The sequence below is a fragment of the Myotis davidii genome, unplaced genomic scaffold (assembly GCF_000327345.1).
Source record: "Myotis davidii unplaced genomic scaffold, ASM32734v1 scaffold292, whole genome shotgun sequence".
In the NCBI taxonomy this organism is placed as follows: domain Eukaryota; kingdom Metazoa; phylum Chordata; class Mammalia; order Chiroptera; family Vespertilionidae; genus Myotis; species Myotis davidii.
This window is the reverse complement of record NW_006285042.1, coordinates 817,673-838,826: the sequence shown is the minus strand read 5'-3', so window position 1 is coordinate 838,826 and position 21,154 is coordinate 817,673. Positions and strand designations below refer to the sequence as shown.

At 42.0% G+C, this 21,154-nt stretch overlaps 2 protein-coding genes across 2 annotated transcripts in view; both read right to left on the bottom strand.

Moving 5' to 3' along the window:
- HCLS1 (hematopoietic cell-specific Lyn substrate 1) overlaps positions 1 to 6,997 on the bottom strand; it is a 30,248-nt gene extending 23,251 nt beyond the window's left edge. The window contains exons 1-3 of the mRNA XM_015558492.1: positions 6,865 to 6,997; positions 4,426 to 4,509; positions 3,794 to 3,867 (exon numbers count right to left, since the gene is read on the bottom strand). Coding sequence (XP_015413978.1) covers positions 3,794 to 3,867; positions 4,426 to 4,509 — 158 coding nt within the window. The 5' untranslated portion in view covers positions 6,865 to 6,997. The remainder of the gene's footprint in view (positions 1 to 3,793; positions 3,868 to 4,425; positions 4,510 to 6,864) is intronic.
- Positions 6,998 to 9,472: 2,475 nt separating this feature from the next.
- GOLGB1 (golgin B1) overlaps positions 9,473 to 21,154 on the bottom strand; it is a 79,515-nt gene continuing 67,833 nt past the window's right edge. The window contains 6 exon segments of the mRNA XM_006755348.2: positions 9,473 to 10,784; positions 11,071 to 11,176; positions 15,014 to 15,148; positions 15,609 to 15,706; positions 16,710 to 16,853; positions 20,931 to 21,068. Coding sequence (XP_006755411.1) covers positions 10,650 to 10,784; positions 11,071 to 11,176; positions 15,014 to 15,148; positions 15,609 to 15,706; positions 16,710 to 16,853; positions 20,931 to 21,068 — 756 coding nt within the window. The 3' untranslated portion in view covers positions 9,473 to 10,649.

The following is a 21,154-nucleotide window of genomic DNA, read 5'->3' as shown; positions in this document are numbered from 1 at the left end:
GGGAGAGGCATTGATTGGACTGTCGGGCTTTGGAGGGAGGGTAGGGGAGGGTGGGGGTAAAGGGGAAAGAGCAACCAAAGGACTTACATGCAGGCATATAGGCCTAACCAATGGGCACGGACAACAGGGGGGGGGATGGCAAGAGTGGGGGGGGTTGAGGGTATCGTGGGGACAAGGACACATATGTAATTTCTTAATCAATAAAAAATATATTAAGAAAAAAAAAAAAGATATGAAGATACATGAATGGCACATGAAAAGAAGCTCAATAAAATTAATCATCAGAAAAATGCAAATTAAAATTATCACATAGGCACATGAGTGTAGATAAGGATGTGGAGCTCTTAAAAACCATGCATTATTGGTAGGAATGAAACATTGTAAATTCCTATCAGAAATAATTTGTTAGTTTCTTTAAAAATTAAACACACATTTAATATATGAATCAGCAATTTTTCTGGTAGGTATTGCTCAAGAGAAATAAAAATATATGTCAACAAAAAGATCTGAACCCAAATGTTCATGACAGCTTTATTTGTCATAGCCCTAAACTGTCAACAACCTAAATGTCTATCAACAGGGTAACAGATAAAACCATTGTGATATATTCATACAATTGAATACTACTTGGCAATAATAAAGGACAACAGACCGATACACACAAGACCATGGATAGATCTCAAAAACATTATGCTGAGTGAAAGAAAAGAGACACAAAAGAGTAAGTTCTATATTATTCCATTACATGAAATTCTAAGATGGGCAAAACTGATCTGTAGTGATAAGAAGCAGATCAGTGTTTACCAGGAGAGGGAATGGGGTGTATTGACTGTAAAGAGACACACAAGTATGAGCGGTCAAGAGTGGCAAGAAGAAGATGGAGAAAAGGGGCAACAGCCCTTGAAAACCAGGCAACTCCTAGGAAGTATTAGGCTGCTTGGAGCTGCCTGGACCAGAACGTAGATGAGGGATGGATGGTGACTTGAGCTATTCACCAAATTACCAAACACTCCCCAAGCTAAATTTATTTTAGACAGACCTAAAAAAGAAAGATCATGGTGTGGGGGGAGGTAGTAAGATTAGTCTGAACCACAATCACTTCCTTTTCCTGCTTTGAGTCATCTCAGTTCTGTAGCTACTGTTCTCTCCAACTTCCCCCTCTTTCCCACGAACCTTATTGATTCCCATCTGATCTTAAAGATTGGCTTAGCCCATACTAGCTATAGAGAATCTTAGAGGACTTACTACTGGGAGGTTCTCTAGAGGACTTATTTATCCCAATGGGAAAACCAAGAATCTGAGAAGTGACTTGTCCAAGGTCACTTGGCCAGTCACTGGCAGAGACTGGGCTTTTACACCTTGGTAGCCTGGGTAAATTGGAGGGGAGTAGGTTTCGTATAAATGTCTCCACTATTTATTCTATCTTATGCAGATCCAGTAAAGCTAATAAGGGAACATGTAGGGTTACCAATTTTTACAATTGCAAAGGTCTCCAGTCAGCATACTGTATGTGCTGGATTGTGCAACACAATAGTCTACATAACCACCACTTAGGAGGAAGGAAGCCTGTCATCTGTTTACATGTTTGTGTTAGGTTTTTAGAAATAAAGTCTGATTAAATCATTATATACTAACAGAAAAGAGAAATAAAATTATTGAGCTGCTAAGAGGTGCTAAGTACTGCTCTAGACATAGATATATGTTAACCCATTGAATTCAGCAGGGTAGCTATTATTATCCCCATCTGATAAACAAATAAGCTGAGATTCAGAGAGGTTATATGTGTAAATTCACATTGCTGGTAATGGCAGAACTGGGAATCCAAACTCAAGCTCTTTCATAAGATCAAGGCAGGGATTAGGAGTCTTCCTTAAAATGTTCTGCTCCTACTACGAATGAGACAGACACTGGGAGGAAAAGGTACAAGGGGAGTTTGTATTCTAATCTTAACAGTTCTCAGACACCAGGGCTGAGTGGCCTTTACCCAGAAAAGAAAAGGGTACTTTTGGAGGGAGGAGACAGGGGGTCTGTTGAGCCTACAGAGGGCATAAAGAAGCTTCCTGCATGACTCTCATCCATTTTTTTACATCTCTTCGACTGCTGCCAGAATTGCTTGATTTGTTTAAGAATAATATTCATTACAATTACTTAAGATAAACCATTTATTTCTGATTAAACAACAATGCATATAACTCAATATTATCAAAGTATATAAAAATGTGCCAAGATTTTGTAGTGTGGCTATCCCCTGACATTTTTTAAATTTAGGGGGAAAAGAAGTAAAAACACTGTTGTTACAGTTGGGGGAGGGAGTTAAAATGGAGCTCAGGGCTGTATTAGTTTTTTCCACTTTGTGTGTAATTGTCAATTTTTACTTCTTAATTTTGCTCCTGTTATATTGTTCTCTAGAGCCCCGGTGCATGAAATTTGTGCACAGAGGGAGGTCTCTCAGTCCAGCCTGCACCCTCTCCAATCTAGGACCCTTTAGGGGATGTCTGAATGCCGGATCCCTGTAGGATCCGGCCTAAACCAGCAGTCAGACATTTCTCTCGCAATCCGGGACTGCTGGGTCCTAACCACTTGCCTACCTGCCTGCCTGATTGCCCCCAACCACTTCTGCTTGCCAGCCTGATGCCCCTAACAGCTCCCCTGCTGACCTGATCGCCCCCTAACTACTCCCCTGCCAGCATGATTGCCCCCTAACTGAGCCTCAGGCCACTGGGTAGCCACCATCGGTGGCTTGCCTAAGCCTTGGGCCGGCCCTGGGCGGCTGGTCAGCTGCCATGGCCAGCTTCCCTGAGCTTCAGGCCAGCCCTGGGCAGCAGCAGCCGCCATCTGTGGCTTGCCTGAGCCTCGGGCAGCCACTGTGGCTTTGTCTGGAAGGACGTCTGATGATCGTCCAGAATATGTCCCGTCTAATTAGCATACTACCCTTTTATTAGTATAGATTGTACCTACCCTGCTACTAATATTTGACATTCTGATATTCTCCAAAGCAGAAAGCTCTGGTTAGATAACCCTGAATAATCCAGGGAAGAGAAGAGGGAATCTCTCCATCCAAATATATAATATATCTAACAGAAACCCTTAGTTATGTCTGTAAGTAACTTCTTTCTTATGGTATCAGAATATTGTGTGTGTGTTTGTTTGTTTGTTTGTTTTGTTTTGTAAAATATTGGGTCATAATCTTTAGGGCTCCTAAACACCATCACTAAAATAGTTTTACTCAACAGGTTTTCCAAGGGCCACATTTTTTCATATCACCTTTCATAGCTTCTAACTTCTATCAATTAACCAAATACAAACTTTTAATTTAAAAAAATCATTCAGACTAGATGTGCAACCTGATGTCCTATGTTTACAATATTTATTCTGAGGGTTTTTTTACCTTGATATCTTACTGAATCCTCCTTGGCCCATCTGAAACCATCCTATACACAATTATATTTATGTGAATAGATAGATAGGTAGATGATAAAGTGTGATAAAACCTCCACAATTAAGCCACTTCCTCTCTGAACCCCTTATAATACTGGTAGATCCACTTGGGGAATCAGCTAGTAGTTAGAAATAAAAGAGAAATAACAGGGTTGGGGGTAGAATAAGAGGAGAAATATGAAATAAAAATACATAATGACACACACATAGGAACACACAGGACAGATTCAAGAAAAAAACACAAGGACTCGTGGACACAAACTACCTTCTCTCTTTTCTTTCTCCCTGAGACTATGAGTTTTCCTTGGGCTCTTCCCACATCCCCTTTCCACTCCCTAGTCCATTTGGCACCTACTTGATATGTTCTGTGCGTCCAGAGCCCTCGATGGTCTTGGCTCCCCATCGTTGCTCCTTCTCAGAGATGTCATTCTGCAAAAACAGCACTCAGTGATAAGTGATGGCAAGAGATGTGCCACACTGAGAGAGGCCATGCAACTGATACCCGTGACCTCTATGTCCCCTGCATCTGCTGCCTCCTTCAGTCAGATGCTTCTCTGTGTCCACACCCTAGCCCCCATGTTAAATTAACTGGTGAGCTCAGAAATCCCTTTTCTACTGCATCCCTCACACTTTCTTCTTCAGGTCTCCTATTACTTCTCAATCCCCCCAAATTACAAACGTCCAGTCCAAATCCTGGCTCATAGGCCAAAGGAGACCCAGGTTAACCTGTTCCCTTAGCATAGCCTGTCATAACCCATCAATCACGAAGTCAAACTCCTCTCTCCTTCTCACCTGTCTTTTTCCATTCTCAACCTCAGATATTATGCATGCTCCACTCATTACAGCCAACTGCCCTACTAGTCAGTTCTACTGTGGGGTCTATCTCAGCCCCAGACTGTTCTTCTAAGCCCACTGAAACGTTACAGAATGGCCCAAATGTTTCCCCTCTATTTTTCATTATCCAAGCAAAGCTGTTTCCAAACTCACCACAAAGTCAGGGTCTGTGTCCCAGTCATCACCTTGAGTCTCCACGGAAACAGATACATCATGCCCTACTACAGACTTCCACATCTGAGGGCGACAGAAGATGGCAATAATTAGGGGGGGAAATCAAGGGATGGGAAAAAAAGAATGCTGAAGTCAATGATATAGGAGCTCAATGTTTCTTGTCATTTTTTGTTAGAAGATAATAGAAGCTGAGGCAACAGGGATGAGTTTTAGAAAAGTACTTCTGTTTTTTGTTTGTTTGTTTTTATTATTTTTTGAGATAAACTAACATGGCCTGGGAACACCTGAGTCTGGAAAGAAGTCATTATGGGTAAACTGCTGGGATCATTCATTTGCCAAGAGACCAGCCAGGCAGTGACTTTAAATGGTAATCAATTGAGGGGTGCTAGAGCATTGCTAGAAGTATTGCACCATTTCACTCAGGTTTCTACATATACTCCTTTTATAGCTATCAAAACATATACTGGTCCATCTCTTGATAAGTGAACATCTACGCACTCCACTCTACAACCAGTTTAACTCTATTAAGCAATTTTCCAACCCCTAGTGCAAGTGCTGTTCCATCTCTACCCAGACCAGCCACTAAACAGCAGCATGAGGTCAGTAGGGTTGAAATTCCTACACTGGTTAATGCACGGGAAGTATTATTTGTTGGGAATAAGTCACTTTTTCTTCCATTTTTAAAAACAATTAATTACATTTCAAAAGAAAATAATTGACTCAAAATTGCATGTAATAAGTTCTTCATTTGAACATTATATTTTATTAGATTTTCATTAACTACATAAACGATAAAGAACTATTTAGAGAACACCAGTTTGAAGGGGTGCCAAATTGTTATTCTGCTGGGAATCCCCTGTGTTTCCACTGGCACTGCCAATTGTGCATGAAGAGGAGCTGCACAGCTGCTCTGGATCTTGGTGGAAAGAGGAAACAGACAATGCTTACCTGCTCTGATGGCTGCTGAGACTCCTTAACCCTGATACCACTTGCTGGCTGGTGACTCCCCTGCCCATCCTTCCCTGCTCAGACTCCTCATCCCACTGGTGTCTCTCCCCATGCTCTTCACTGTTTCTTAAAGGAGTCTCTCTTACAACACTCCTAGGACTCTACAGTGCCTTTTCCCAGGCTCTCAGACTCTGGTTTTCCTTTCCCCTTGAAAACCCGATCTTTGAAAAATGCCTCGGCTACCAGCCCAAGGAAAGTTTATGGCAGTTTGGTTAGAGATGCAAAGAAGACACTGGAGAAGTATTGACTAAGTCAGCACACTGTGGGATGAGTCATTGCTGAGACCAGATCTACCTCCCCGTGTGGGACAATAGTTATGGATGGGGGTGGGGCAGAGACACAAGACCTAGGTCCTGGCTCCTGGGCTGCTCTGCAACAAAAGAACTTCACACAAAAAACTGGAAAGGAGACATTTCTGCAATATTTGTGAGCAATAAGGAAGCAATGAAAACTGATGGTCCTGTTCTTTCCTGCTCTTCCTCTGTGGCCTCAGCCTGACTCTCCCCTAAATCTCCCTTCCTCATGTATTTTTAAAATAAAGGAAAGTTTCTGCTACAGAGACAATTGAATATCTTTGAGCTACTGTCAGAAATAGGGAAGCCAAGATGTACTATTTAGAGGTGGGAAACCGGAGAGTAACTTGGTGAGACATGGTGCTCAGAGCTTCAGGTTCCATCTAGGGCCTCATCATAGGCTGCCTTTTAGCATCAGTAAAAGGCAGGGAGTCAGAAGATCCTCCAGCTCTGTCACTAAGCCCCTGTGGGAACATGGGCAAGGGAATCAACATAGACAGAGTATGTACTCATTCACCAGGTACCAGGGTAGGCAATTTACAAATATTAACTTCAACAATTTAGTAAATCATTGAATGTCTCAGATACTCAGTTTTTCCTCGTGAAAAAATGAACAAAGAGGTTAACCTAGCTAACCTATAAAGTCCCCTCCATCTCTGGCATTCTGAGATTCTGTGACCCTGCAGTCACAGAAACTAGCCCTAGTCGCACCCTCATGCCATTTGCCTCCATCAGCACCTGGTTCTCAGCACTGGGGTACGTGAGCATCTACTTCCTGATCCGTTACAATGTCCTTTATGTGGACTGTGGCTGTCTGAGAGCAGAGACTGTCCTCACCTCCTGTGGTCCTCCTCCCATTCAGTGCCTCAGAGCAACCGGGGGTCTTGGGATGATGGTTTTGCATCACATTCCCTGGTTTCCAGGACCCCACTTCTGTTTCTTTCCCCAGATGCTCATTATCTACAACTACTCCCACCCAGGACTTCTGGCCATAAAAGGTGAAAAGCGTATTAGCAGTGACTTTCTCTCTCTCAGAAGGACCAAGAGCCAGGTAGGTTCCTCTTACCTCAGCCCTTGCCCTGTGCTCCCTTACTTTCCCACGGCTCAGAGTACCCACCTTCCACAGTGTGAGCACGGCTTGGGGCTCCCAGCTCCTCACGGCCACACTCGGCTCCCTCTCTGGCTGTTGCCACTTCTGAGCAAGAAAATGAGCTGCTGCTTCAGTTCCGTGTTCAGGTTTTCTGTCATTTCCTGCCACCCTGTCCTCGCAGCTACTTCCTGAAGTTTGAGTCACTTACTTCTGCTTAGGCACTTAGACAAAAAAGGACTCAATGTTTCTATGCCTAGTCTTTTGCAAGGTCTTGGGGAAGTTAAAAAAAAAAAAAAGCCCTTACTCTTGAGTTTATATCCAGTCAGATCAGGGAAGCAAAACATTCAACCAGAAAACACTTAACACTGTAGAACAGCATTTGTGTTTTAAATAGGTGCATGTGTTATGGTAAAGGAATGTAAACCGTTTGGTATTGGCTGAAGTAATCAAGAAAGGCTTAATGGGAAAAAGGATCTTGCAAGGTAAGGTTTAAACAGAACCTCAACTTTACATTACCCACAGTACATTAGCCACAAAACTGGGTTTGCATGTAGTAGGTGTTCAAATAAACACTGATAAACTGAATAATGGAAGGAAATAAGTCACAGGGGAAAGTTAATAAAAACATAGAGAAAAATTCAGATTGTTTAGGGTACAGTGAGGAGTCTGAGCTAACCGGGAGGGAGATTTGGTTCCACACAGTAGGAAGAAGTCTGAAAGAAGTAGGTGGTACCAGATGATGGGAGATCTGTGGCATTCTGTACTACTATTCATCAAGATTGGCTGCCCCTCCCTTTTTAAAATTTTTTTTTATTAATTTCAGAGAGGAAGGGAGAGGGACAGAGAGATAGAAACATGAATGAGGAGAAAGAGGGTCATTTATCAATAGCTTCCTGCACATCCCACACTGGGGATCAAGCCTGCAACCCAGGCATATGCCCCAACCAGGAATTGAACCGTGACCTCCTGGTTCACAGGTTAACGCTCAACCTCTGAGCCATGCTGGCTGGGCCCTCCCTTCCTTCTTGAAATCAGACATGCTAAGGTGACTTGTTTTGGCCAGTGAAATGTAATGAAATACATCACTTTCTGGTGGAGACTTTAAGACCAGGGTAAGTAAGCTTTGCCGTCCTTTTTTCCAGTGCCCAGCACCTGCAAATTCTCCACAGTGGGTCCATTCTCAGCAGGGGAGTGACAGGGTCCCCACCTGAGAATGACAACACTTAATCTATTGTGTGAGGGGTTTGGAGTCTTTGACTAGAAAAATAATCCTTTGTTGATTTAGCTACTGAAAATTACGGGGTATCTGTCATTGTATCTGACCTAGCCTCTCTTAATCTTTTCTTTTAAATATATATTTTTTATTATTATTGATTTTAGAGGGAAAGATAGAAACATCAATGAAAGAGAAACATTGATTGGCAGCATCCACATGCCCCCTTTGGGGATCAAGCCCACAACCTGGGTATCCTGGGAACATGCCCTGAACGGGAATGGAACTATAACCTCCTGGTTCATAGGACAACGACGTTTAACCAACTGAGCACACTGGCCAGGCAAGCCTCTCTTAATCTTGATTGAGGTGGAGTTGTGACCTGATTTGCTCAGTCATGAGCTCTCCACTGGCTTCAAGCAGAGACTGGATGAAACTAGTCTAAGATACAGAGGAGAGAATTTCTGTATTAGGAATGAGTTAAGACTTCAGTCATTTCCAAATCTAAGAATTCTATGCCTGGGGAGAGTTTTATTTATTGAACTCTCTTACTTCACGACCTATTTATTGTGGCAGCACTGAAATTATTTTAAGGAAGAGTAAAGTTGTAGATATTCTGAATCATAGTTCAGTGTTGAAAATGGGAATGATCCAACTAGATGCTGTGATACACCACCCAAGTACTTTTTTGGAGAAACTGTAAAATTTAACTAGAGATGACACCAAGAATTCTCATCTCTACTTAGCAAATGTCCCAAGTCCACTTCCAATGAGAGGCAGTTTGTTGCACATAGAAACAGCATGGGCTTTGAAGACAGATGGACTTGATTCAATGTTTATACCTTGAGAAAGTGTTAGCTTTTCTCAAGCAGAGGCATCACCTAGGACAGTGATTCTCAACCTGTGGGTCGCGACCCCTTTGGGGGTCGAAAGACTCTTTCACAGGGGTTGTCTAAGACCACTGGAAAGCACATATATAATTACATATTGTTTTTGTGATTAATCACTATGCTTTAATTATGTTCAATTTGTAACAATGAAATTGGGGGTCACCACAACATGAGGAACTGTATTACAGGGTCGCGGCATTAGGAAGGTTGAGAACCACTGCCCTAGGGGCTTCATGTTTTCTGTACGCACCAGGTAAGAGTTCTCCAAGGCCCAGGTGTAAACCTGCATGAATCTCATGCCTTAAGGCCCAGCTTGTTGGGTTCAGTATTTGGATGAAATTTCCTCACTCTACTTCATTACCCTGGCTGCAGTCTAGTGGTTAAGCTGGAAGGACACATGTAGCCGTTACTGAAGCTAGTCAGAAGGAAACCTGAAATATGTAGAGCTTTCTATCCTGTATCCATTTCTGGCTACCCCCTTCTACATCTCTTCCCCTTAACATGCAAACACATGTACACACACCACCACCAGTTTTTCATTCTGAAAATAATTTTATTATTTTACATTTATTCAGGAAAGTTCCTGGTTGGGGTGACCAAGATATGGTCACTACAGAACAGATGATTAGAACAGATCAGTCAGTTCACCAGTTTTTTCTATTCTTTGGGTGGTGAGAGCAAGTCAGGAAGACATATGTGTACAATGAGAAAATAATCAACAGGTAGGTGTTGAGGGGCTAGGGAGGAGGCACAAATGAAATTTGATCCTGCTGTCATTCTCAGGCCTAGATTTAAATATTCGGTCTTCTCCATATTCTCCCTCCATTTTCCTTAGCTATGTTACCACAGAGGGCAGATGAATATGAAGTGAAAAAATGGAATAACTGTTACCAACAGCAAAGTAGGAGTGGTCCCCAGAGCAGCCAGATCTCCCTGGTTGAGAGCCTGTGCCTCACCTAGGACTGGCTCCTAGTGTACTGCCGTAGGGCCCACATTCGAGGCATATCCAGGTAACACAAAATGAGGAGCATCTGAATCCCGCTGTCTATAATCAGTTCTTCCTGCCTTTCAGTGAAAGGCACGGGCCACGCAGCACCCTGGTACACATGTGATAGAGGGCATCAGCCATGGGATCCTATCCTTACAGTTCAGGACCACAAGTCTTACTCCAAAGCTGTCTGAACAGCCAGGGAAGATTTCCTTCCCTGTGATCCAACAGCTAAAACCCGTCAGCTCCCACCAGGAGACCTGACCTAGTCAGATATCCCTGGGATAATGTTCCCCAGAACTTTATTATGGGGGATCCGCCTTCCCCCTGAAGCAGGAGAAATGAATGATACTGGACGTCAGATTATTAGGTTTATTGGAGCCACCCTCCTGGCTGGAAAACATTCCTCCTCATCTTTCACAAGAGATCAAGGCCTGACAGAATCTGAAAAAATGTTAAGCCCAGCAACCAAATGTGGGGCCTCCTCAGACTATGCAAAAATGTTCTGGCTGTGGGCAGTAGAAAAAGGCAGACTCGATGGTCCTTGCAGTTCTGACCTATGCTCCATCCACTTCTGTTTTTGCAGGCACTTTCTGTGGAGACTTGGAGAGAGGACCTGTAAGTGGGAAGATGACTATTCCACTGGAATTGATGGTTTTGATGTTAGAGGTGAGGGAATTCCAAATTCCAAGAGTAGTGTTCCAAAAGGTGAGAACTAAGTTTATAAATGGCCCGTGAAACATAAAATGAGCAGGACATGAACCATCAAAAAGTAGATGGCAGCCAGCAGAGGCACTCGGGTCCGGGAATGAAAGAGCGAACGTAGGACCCGCTTCCATCCAGCACCATTCCGTGACTGAAAGAAAAATTGGAAAGTCAGAGAGTTTTACCTTGTAGAGATAATGTCCCTTTTCCTTCCCCAACCCCTGCAAAAAAGAGATATTCTGAGAAAAAGTCTCCTGAAGGTCAACAAATAGGCAAATTCCACCAGATTCCTCCAACCTTCCCTATCCTCCCAGTCTTAGCCCCATCAGCTGTTCAGTGTCCGGAACTGCACATCCCTTCTCCTTGATCCCCTGCCTCAGCACAGCAGCCCTGCAGTACAGGACAGTACTCTCTCTTTATCCTTCTTCCCTTCTTACCCTTCGACAGCTGTTGCCTGGGAGGTCTATTAACACTGCCTGCTCCTGTGTGCCACAGGAGCCGATGATAGGAGTCCGGGCAGCGTCCCATTCACTGTGCTCCAGCCTGTGTTGGGGAAAAAGAAGCATGGCATTGGTTCATAGCAAGTGAGGTGATCAGAAGTCGTCTCAGTCATCTTGCCAAGTGATGTAGCACAAGGGACTGGCAGCAAAGGCTGCTCTCACACCCTGTCCCCATGCAAGGATGTCCAGGCAGACAGTAAAGGTGATTAAAAACTACCAGGAACTGACTGCCTATTGCCTATCAGATGCTGGACTGAGTGCTTTATATCCCAGGTTTAATCTTCAGGTTTTGAAGCTGGTGTTACTTCCTTCAAAGTAAGGCTTGAAGAGGTAAAATTACTTGCCCATGGTGGCACAGCCAGTGAGAGGTGGAGCAGAATTCAAAACACATACCTACCTCTAAACAACTGTTACAGAATTTACCAGGCAACCGAAAAATACGCAGGAGTACCGGAGGCACAGGAAAACCCCATTTATTTTTAGATGTTTCACATGTACTGGTACAGGACTCAGGGGAGACTGTTTCTTTCCAAATCCTGAGCAAGCCAATATGGAGGAAGCTTTCCCTTTATACCCGCTGGTTTCCTTGTCCCCAAAATATGGGATGGGACTTCCGGATCTTTCACGGGCTTTGCAAAAAGCTCCGTGTGTTGGGGTGGGGGCTGTGAGACCACATCTAAAGGCCTGGCCTGGCGCCAGTGCTGATAACTCCATGTGGGGGTTGTGTATTGCTCATGGTTTATGGCCTCTCTAAAATGGGAGTAGTACTTAGGTAAACAGGTCTTGCAGGACCAGATAATTAAAGAAGGAGCAGTGATTAGACTATAGGCTAACAAGAATGGGCATTAGGTTACTGGCACAGATTCAGATTGCTAGCCCCCCAAAAATGTCTCATTTTCCCCATCATAACATGCTCTTTTTTCCCCACTATATCACATTTGACTCAGATAAACTCACTAATTTTTTCTCATTTATTAAAGGCCAATAAGCAAAAGTGGCCAAGAATTGAACTGAACTGGCAGCCTGCTTTCTGTTTTCTTTCTTTCTTTTTTTTTATTTGCTTATTTATTTAATACTGGAATTTCTCTATGTTATAAAGCTGCCTTTACACCCACTCAATGGTTTCTTCACAAAAACAAGAGTTGTATCAAAGGGGCTGCAGGTGACAGCACATCTGATCGAACATTTGCCCATCGGGATACATGCTTTAATTGTGGTGGGGAGAATGGAATGCTTTACTCTTGATTTTCCTCCATATGAAGGGTTATCCAGTAGTCTACTACTCCTGGCCTCACTTTGCAGGCGACACACTTTCCTCCTTGAGACAAGGAATACTTTAAAATCTGATTTTTTGAGTCTGGGAAGAAAAACTGGAAAGCACGGCCTTGATCCATCCTGCCTTGTTCCTCGAGAGCCAGGCTGAGTGTCTGTTCCCCCATGTGATAAACTTTTCTGGGGCAGGTTTAATCTGGAACAGCATGGTCTATGGTACTATACAGTCAGTCTGTCTGTCTACTTCTAAAGGCAAGGCTGAGGAAGGATGAGATGTAGGTACTGGTGAGCCAAAGAGTACTGGCTGCTTTTATTATTTTTAAAAATATATTTTTTATTGATTTCAGAGGGGAAGAAAGAGGGAGAGATAGAAACATCAATGATGAGAGAGAATCATTGATTGGCTGCCTTCCGCAAGCCCCCGACTGGGGATCAAGCCTGTAACCCAGATATGTGCCCTTGACTGGAATCAAACCCGGGACCCTTCAGTCCACAGGCCAGCACTCTATCCACTAAGCCAAACCGGCTATGGCAGTACTGGCTGCTTTTAAATTGCAAGTCCATTAAGTTCCGCACGAATAGAAGTTTTAAGATTAATGAGAAGTTTTAAGATTAATCTGACAGTACCAGGCCTAGGTAGAAGTACTTGATTGGCTACCTCGATTTCCATTCTACATCAGGGCCAAAGAGGAAATTGTGGAGAGGCTAAGCTTGGGTTAATGTGGCTTGTCCACAGATTTGAGAGTCACCCTGAACAATGCAGTTTCAAGTTGGCTTGGGACCAGTTAATGACACACGAGGAAGAGATTTCCCCCAAAGGGCTGAGTTTCACAGATCTAAGCAAGTCCGTAACACGTGGCAGAGAAACAGCCATGGGTACACAGGCCTGAAAATGCCCTGCAGACAGTACGGCTGTGTGGTATCCCTCAAGAGCCCACCCTCAAGGTTGCACACCAAGGCCCAAATGAGTGATGAAAATTAAGAAGCTGTGAATATGCTGGATGGGAAAGAAAGGTATCTCAAATAAGACCTGCTCACTGGGGCTGCCGCCTCTGCCACCTAAACTTTGCAAGCCGTTAATATCACAAATGCCACTCTGACGGAAGAGGCAATATATGTAGGTGGCTCCCCGTGACCCCCTGTTTATAACAAAGTGCCTGCTTTTAATGTTTCTTTCCATGGAAAGGGACACTCAAAATAATCTCAGCCACTCTACTCTCTCATGCATAGTGATTCTCTTGACTGGTGAGTTGGGAATAAGGAACTGGCGACACACAGCTGTCCTTCCAAATCACTTGGCACAAACTTCCCTTAAGAAGCACGACGTGCTGTAATGTTCTACTTTCACAAGCGTGGGTTCTTCTTCTGCAAGGAAAGTCTACCCTGGCCTGTCACTGCCTTGGACTAGGAGAAGTTCAGGGTTAGGAAGTGCATTTGCTAACAAACAAAAGCTAATTCTTCTATTTCAGCTTTATAAAGTGGTCTCTTAATCTCCCATATGTTTTAATCTTTGTAAAAAAAATTCAATTGATTCAGATCTCAGATAGGGAATGGGGTTGCCATTTCACTGGCTCTCTAAAGAATCCTACACCTACCTCATATAGTTAGTTAGGATATAAAAGATATCTTATTTCACCCCACATGAAAAAGTTGTCAAGACAGAACCTGGCTGGAGAATCGAGCGACAGAACTTGGCGAGAGAACCTGGCTAGAACCTGGAGAGAGAACTTAGCTATGCTGATCAACTGAACGCTGCCTCCGTGTCCTTCATTCTTCGCCGACTCCGTCCACACCTTTGGGAACCCCTGGACCTGCTGGGGCTGAACCCCAACAATGAACCAGGCTTAAACTCATGATTTTTAAATATCTTGCTATACAGAAACAACCAGTTATGCCCTGTGATAAAAATCCAGAGCAATCCAATAGGAATCACAGTAAAGATGAAAGAAGGAAAAATAAAGAATTTAGAGGAAATTCAAACAAGAAATGTATAAGCGAAAATACAAGAGAAAGCTCAAGAGAAAGAAACGTGATTGAAAGAAATTAAGAAGAGAACATCTGTATTTTTAATAGCACTGGGCAGTATATAGAATTTTTATATATTATTATTTAAGTATGTCTATATACATATACTCATTTATTGACTCACTTGATTATCACTCTAAACCACAAAGGAAGAAACTGAATTGCTGGGAAATAATGTGATTTCATCAAGTACCAGTACCTAAATCTCTAAGCTTGAATTTGTACTTTGTTCCCTCAGGCACTTTCATTTAGGTTATGTCAATTTGTGTTTCATATGCAATGTTTATGTATTCCTAATTTTCTCTGTTAAAATTCTAATGTGGCCCTGAAGAAAAAAAAGTTGTCAATAATGGTAGATGATATTATTATTATTCTCTAAGAACAACTGCTTTGGAAAGTGCAGGCCTCCTAGATTTCAAAAGTACAGTCTTCTCGCATGACTACTATGACCCTAAAGTCCCTGAGCACCCGTCTTGAGATAAGGATTACATCCTAATTATTCCTAAGTCTAGCCGCTGGAATGTACATGAGTGTGATCAGAAAGGACCAGAGGTGGAAACAGGTATCTCCCTCAGCCCTTTACCGTCTGATCTGCTCCTCGGCCATGGAGAGGGCAGTCTCAGCAGCCACTTTTTGGTCTCGCTCTTCTTCCAGCAGCTTCCTCAATTCGTTCACCTCCTGTTTAGTGTTGCTCAGCTGCTTTTGGGCTTCCGAAAAACTTCAGGACAAAAGGAAAAGAAACAGCATCACTAGATGCAGAACCCAGTTGCTGATGCAAGGGATTCCAAGTTTTCATACGGTTATAAACCAGAAGAATTTACAGACACAAATAAGATGTTAAAAGCATAGATGTAGAGCAATTAAGGTGCAGAAAATATCTTAAGAGATTTTAGGGATTAACTGAATAGCTTTCATTTGAATAACCACAGAATTAGTGGGGTGAGAGGGTGCAAGTGATGGTGCTACTGTTTTTGCTTTACAAACTTTTCATACTTAATTTGTTAGTTAGAACTATTACTATTTAATCCTCACATCAATTCTGCGAGGCCAATAAGATAAGATGATATGTCAGATCCATACAATGGACTCCAGTTCAATCTAGAGTCTAGAAGATCCTAGATGGCTGTCCAATTTCTGTGTATGTAATGCATGCTGCAGGGGTGGGAGCTCCTCCTTACCTTAGCTGTGGCTGCCTCAGTTCCTCAGGATCACTCTTCCTGCGAGCCCCATTCTTTTCCTGGGGAGCTCCTGGAGCAACATCCAAACTCGACGGCCCCTAGAAGAAGAATAAGCTTAGCCATTCAGTGATGAAAGTGCTTTAACTGTAGTTGGGCAAAAAGAGAACTCAACATCAAAGAGAATAAGAAGTGTTGGAGAGGAATACGTGTTTGCAATTCTCTTCAAGTACAGATTTAGAAGTGAGAATCTTCAGCTCTAATACATGAATCTCCTACATAAAACTCTCATTAATTTTATTCCAGATTCCCATTCTTGAATCTCTCCTCTTAAACCTTTAAAGGTTTAACACTGAATCTGCTTTCTTCCAGTGAAGGCTCATGAATTTTCCAGAAGCTACTCTGGTCTTCCCTTGCTCAACAATCCCTCCCAAACCTGTTCTCCTCCTGCCATGCCCTATTTATCTCCATAATGATTTTCAATCTCTGCCAACTTCAACAATGAACTGCTGTTCACTGCCCCCAACAGCTCTGCCTATTTTTTAAAATATATATATTTGTACTGATTTCAGAGAGGAAAGGAAAGGAAGAGAGAGATAGAAACATCAATGATGAGAATCATTGATCGGCTGCCTCCTGCACACCCCATACTGGGGATCAAACCTGTTTACCCGGGCATGTGCCCTGACAGGGAATCGAACCGTGACCTTCTGGTTCATAGCTCAACACTAAAGCCCTGAGCCACTCCGGCTGGGCAGCTCTGCCTATTTTGTTCCTCAGGTCCAAATCTCCCTACAGCTTTCTTATTTCTTAAAGCAAAATAAAAACTTTCCTAGTTTCAGAATTCTAAAAGCCTCAATCATCACTGTTTTCCACGCGTTTTATCTCCCACCACCTCACTCATCCCTTTTATTTTAATCCCTTCAATTTTTCCTACAACTTATTCCCATTTAGTAATTCCCTTCTTCTCTCTCACTTTCTCCCATCACAGCTAATTAACCTTCAGCCTGCACACAGCAGCCTCATTAATGCTGCCCACTTACTTTCTCATTGAAACTCAGTTTCGTAACAGTTTTCCCAGCCTCTCAACTTCTCCTTACTCACCGCCTGCAGCTCCTGGACCTGCTTCTCCAAGACCGTGCAGTGACGGAAAAGGTCACTGTAGTGCTGCTGGTTCTCGCGAAGACTCTGACTGGTATTGCACAGCTGAATTGAAAGGGTATTCTTCTCTTCGAGTAGTTGAGAAAACTGAAACAGAGGACAGGGCTGTTTCACTATAAACAGTCCTCAGGCTAGCTGTCCTGAGTTTAAAGGATTTAATTTTTGTTTTTAAATGCAAGGCCTTTATTTCAATAATGTGTTCCTTCAAAGTGAGAAAACTCATAATTTTTGACAAGGGAAGTAAAACAAGTTGGGAGAAGTAGCAAGAAACTTTATTGGTGGTGCCCAGTACATTAACTGAAGAACCAGGAAGCAGAAGCCACAAGCAGCCTAATAGAGGCTATCCCAGGGATATAAGAGAAGGGCAGTAGCTTGGGTCCAAGGTGAAGTTACTAACAAATGACTATAACCCCTGGAGTTCTAGGTGGCTGGAGATACAGCTGTCATCAAAAAATTCATACAATAATATTTCTGGGTAAATTTTTCAATGCTGTAAAAAGTTAAAAGTGACCAACAACACAGAATAAAAAATTACAATATGTGGTAGGAGGGGGAAATAGAATAGATCTTAATATGTTGATATACAAGTAAGAAACTATACTGGGAATACAGGCTCTCACAGATAAAAAAATTTCAGTCATTCAAAGCAGGACTCTTCTCTGCTACATGAGTGACAGGTAGTTATTCAGTCTTTCTTTGAACACATCCAGTGTCAGGGACACTCACTACCTGACAAAGCAGCCCAATCCCTTTCCCACCATGTCAAAGACAGAAAATTATTTTTAATATTGAGCAAAAAATTTACTCTTTGGAGCTTCTACATATTGATTTGAATTTGGTCTCCCGGAACTCTAAGTCCTCACTTGTAGGTGTCAAGTTTTAAGTTTAATAGTTAACACCCAGATACATTAATAACCACAGAGATGTCTCTCCGAAGTACCCACTGTAGGACTGTCTACCACGTGAAAGGAGACTGGTGTGCCTAGCTGTGTGTTCAATCTCTTCCTGAGTATTCCTTGTTGTCAGTATTCTGGGTTAATGTTTAAGTAAAATAGTTGGATCAATGTTCAGAGAAAAGAATATAATACTTTTCTAGAGATAACATGATGACTGGCAAAGACATTTGATGCATATGAAAAATTAGAACAAATCCACATGGTATAACAAAAACATCTACATAGCCAGAATGAAAAACATAATAACCTTACCTCTAAGAGCAATGTTCAGTTTACAAAGCACTTTCAAGAGCATTCTCTTATTTGAGAGACATTTGTAAATGACAAACAAAGAGATTAGTAGTGACTTGCCTAACGTCATATGGCTGGTAGGTGGCAGACCAGGACTCAAGTATGTTCTTGATTCTAAGTCTAGAGCTCTATCTGCTACCCGATGGTGCCCCAACTGAGAGTTCAGCAAGAATGTTAAACAAGTTATGGGCTTTTCTTAGGAGAAAAGACAGTTAGTAAAGGAAAGGACAAACTAATTTGAAGACAGAAATAGCTTGGTATAATGACAACTACTGGGTTCTGAGGCAAGGAGTAACTTTCTCCTAACATAGGAGACAAACCATACCAAAAAACAAAACAACACCCCAAAACAGAAACAAACAAAAATCCCTCAGTGTTGAAAAAAATCCTAACACTCTTTTCTTTGACATATCTAGAAGAGCACAAACTCCCTAACTGAAGAAGTCCAATTATTTACAACAAGCTACCCTCATATAAACCACCTTTACAATGTTTATATTATTCTGTCTGTAATAAACTACAGAGGTCCACAGGGGCTGACAAACTGCAATCCAGGGCCTACTACCTTTTGTGAATGAGGTTAAGTGGGACATAACCGCCCTCCTTGTCTGTGCATCGTCTATGACTGCTTCTGTGCTACAATTGCAAAGCTGAGTAGTTTTAACAGAGAACTTACTATCTGGGCTTGCAAGGAAAAGTTTGTGACTTCTGCTCTAGCTCATAAGCTATTGTATTTCATCATGTCTATACTTGTAAAAATGGAGGACAGCATCTAGACTACAGTATACAGTAATCATTCCTCTCATGTTTTCAAGTTTGCATTACATACAAACATATAACCATGCTTGTTCAAATACATATGAAGTCTGAGCATCCACATAAGAAAAGGGCAATGCCTTGGAGTGGAGCCATTCTATGCTGACAGCCCATCTACTACAATCCCAATCTAGGGCCCAAGAAGCAATTCTTGCAGTTTTCTAGGACCAGTTAGAGTGAGGCTCTAAGCTCACTGCAATGTAAGCTCCATAAATAGCTATATGTATCCTCAATACCTAGCATATGGCTAGGCTCATAAAAGGCAAATAATAGCTATTTGCTTGATGAATAAATGAATGATGCTAGAGATGGAGATACCTTTCTTACAGCTGATTTCTAAAGGAAGAACTCTTTGTCACCCAGAATTATGGCGACCTAAAGCGATGTTTCTCATACTTTGTTAAGTGATATGTGAAGTATACCTCAATAAAGTTGTTAAAGAAAACGTAACTTGGATTATGAGCCAGAAACCAATCCATAAATAACTGAAACTAAAGTTTCTGAAAACAAGATACACTTTTAATTACATAATACATACACATTTTCAATCTTTTTTTAAATAAAAAATACTATTTTCACTGTTTATAATAGTTCCAAAATGGAGAAACCCAAATTTCTTCAATAGTAGAATAGGATAATTATGGTATATGTCCACAATGCAATACATGAGAATCGAAAAATCATATTATACACAATAGGGATGAATCTCACAAAATAAATGAAGCAACATGAAAGAGAAAACATGATTCCACTTACATGTAGCTCTAGGGGGTGAGGGGGTGGTAGTGAATTGGACACGAGGACTTCCGGGATTTGGTATGTTCTAACTCTTGAGTGGGTTGCTGATTACACAGCTGTCTTCATTTTATGGAAATAGGCCATACCATTTATGATTTGAGTGCTTTTTTGTACGTTTTACTTCAATAAAACATTTACATTAAAATCTTTGCTATCTACTAAAATGACTTCATAATCTACTAATAGCACTGAATTGCAGTTTAAAATATTGTCCTAGAAAGATAAATGCCCTAGAGAGAGAGTCACAGTCTAATGTTCAGGAGAGCAAATATAACAGGGTTGAGGCAGGATCTAGTTTATGGGGGGGAAAAGTGTTACAGAACTTTGAAGGGTAGAACTTTCTGGAAATAACTGACTAGCTAGTAGGGGAACTGAGTAGGAGCTTCTCTGGAGCCCCTCTAAAAACTCCGATATAATTCCCCCAACAAAGGGTCTGCAATTTTACCAATTTATTTGGATCGACAAAATTTTTTTTGTTTTGTTAATCCTCACCTGGGGATATTTTCCCATTGATTTTTAGAGAGAGTGGAAGGGAGAGAAGAGACACACAGAGAGAAACATCAATTTGAAAAAAGACACACAGATTGGTTGCCTCCCCAAAGGTCCTGGGCCAGGATAGAGCCTGCAATGGAGGTATGTGCCGTTCACTGGAATTGAACCTGGGACCCTTCAGTCCATGGGCAATGTTCTATCCACTGAGCCAAACCAACTAGGGCTCAACAAAAGTATTTTTAAAATGTATATTTCTATGCCCTAACCTGTTTGGCTCAGAGGATAGAGCATTGGCCTGCGGACTCAAGGGTCCCAGGTTCAATTCTGGTCAAGGACATGTACCTTGGTTGCAGGCACATACCCAGTAGGGAGTGTGCGGGAGGCAGCTGATCGATGTTTCTTTCTCATCGATGTTTCTGACTCTCTATCCCTCTCCCTTCCTCTCTGTAAGAAATCAATAAAATATATTAAATAAATAAATAATGTAAAATAAAGAAAAAATTTTAAAAATGTATATTTCTATGTCAAAGTAAATAGTGTTATCAGTCTCTTCATGTCAATTAGTTGAATTTAACAATATTTTAAAAGTACCTTCTACATAAGGCAGGCACCTTGCTTTTCTATGTACATCATATTTATCTCAGACCAAACTCCTCCTAACACCTTTGGCAAGTTACTCTGAGAAAGGTAAAACTTCTGTACCCTAGGGTATGCTATAGCTTGAGCCTAGGTTTAATCATCATCTACTTACCTTATTGCTTCCAGTCATGGAAATAAGAAACTGAATTCCAGTCTAGCAGGAAAGACTTACCCTGCTGTTCAGTTGCTGAATTCTTAATTCCTTTTGGTGAATTTCCTTTAAGCTGTCATTGAGCTGAGTCCTAAGAAGTTCTGTCTCATAAACTAGGTTTTGTGGCCCTTCCAGGGAAGCTGATGTCTCTGGGGATGCCTGCCAGGATACAAACAGTGATGAAGCTTGTTCACACTTAATTCCTTCCCTCCAGAAACCCTCACCATCCACCTCCCCCCCACCAC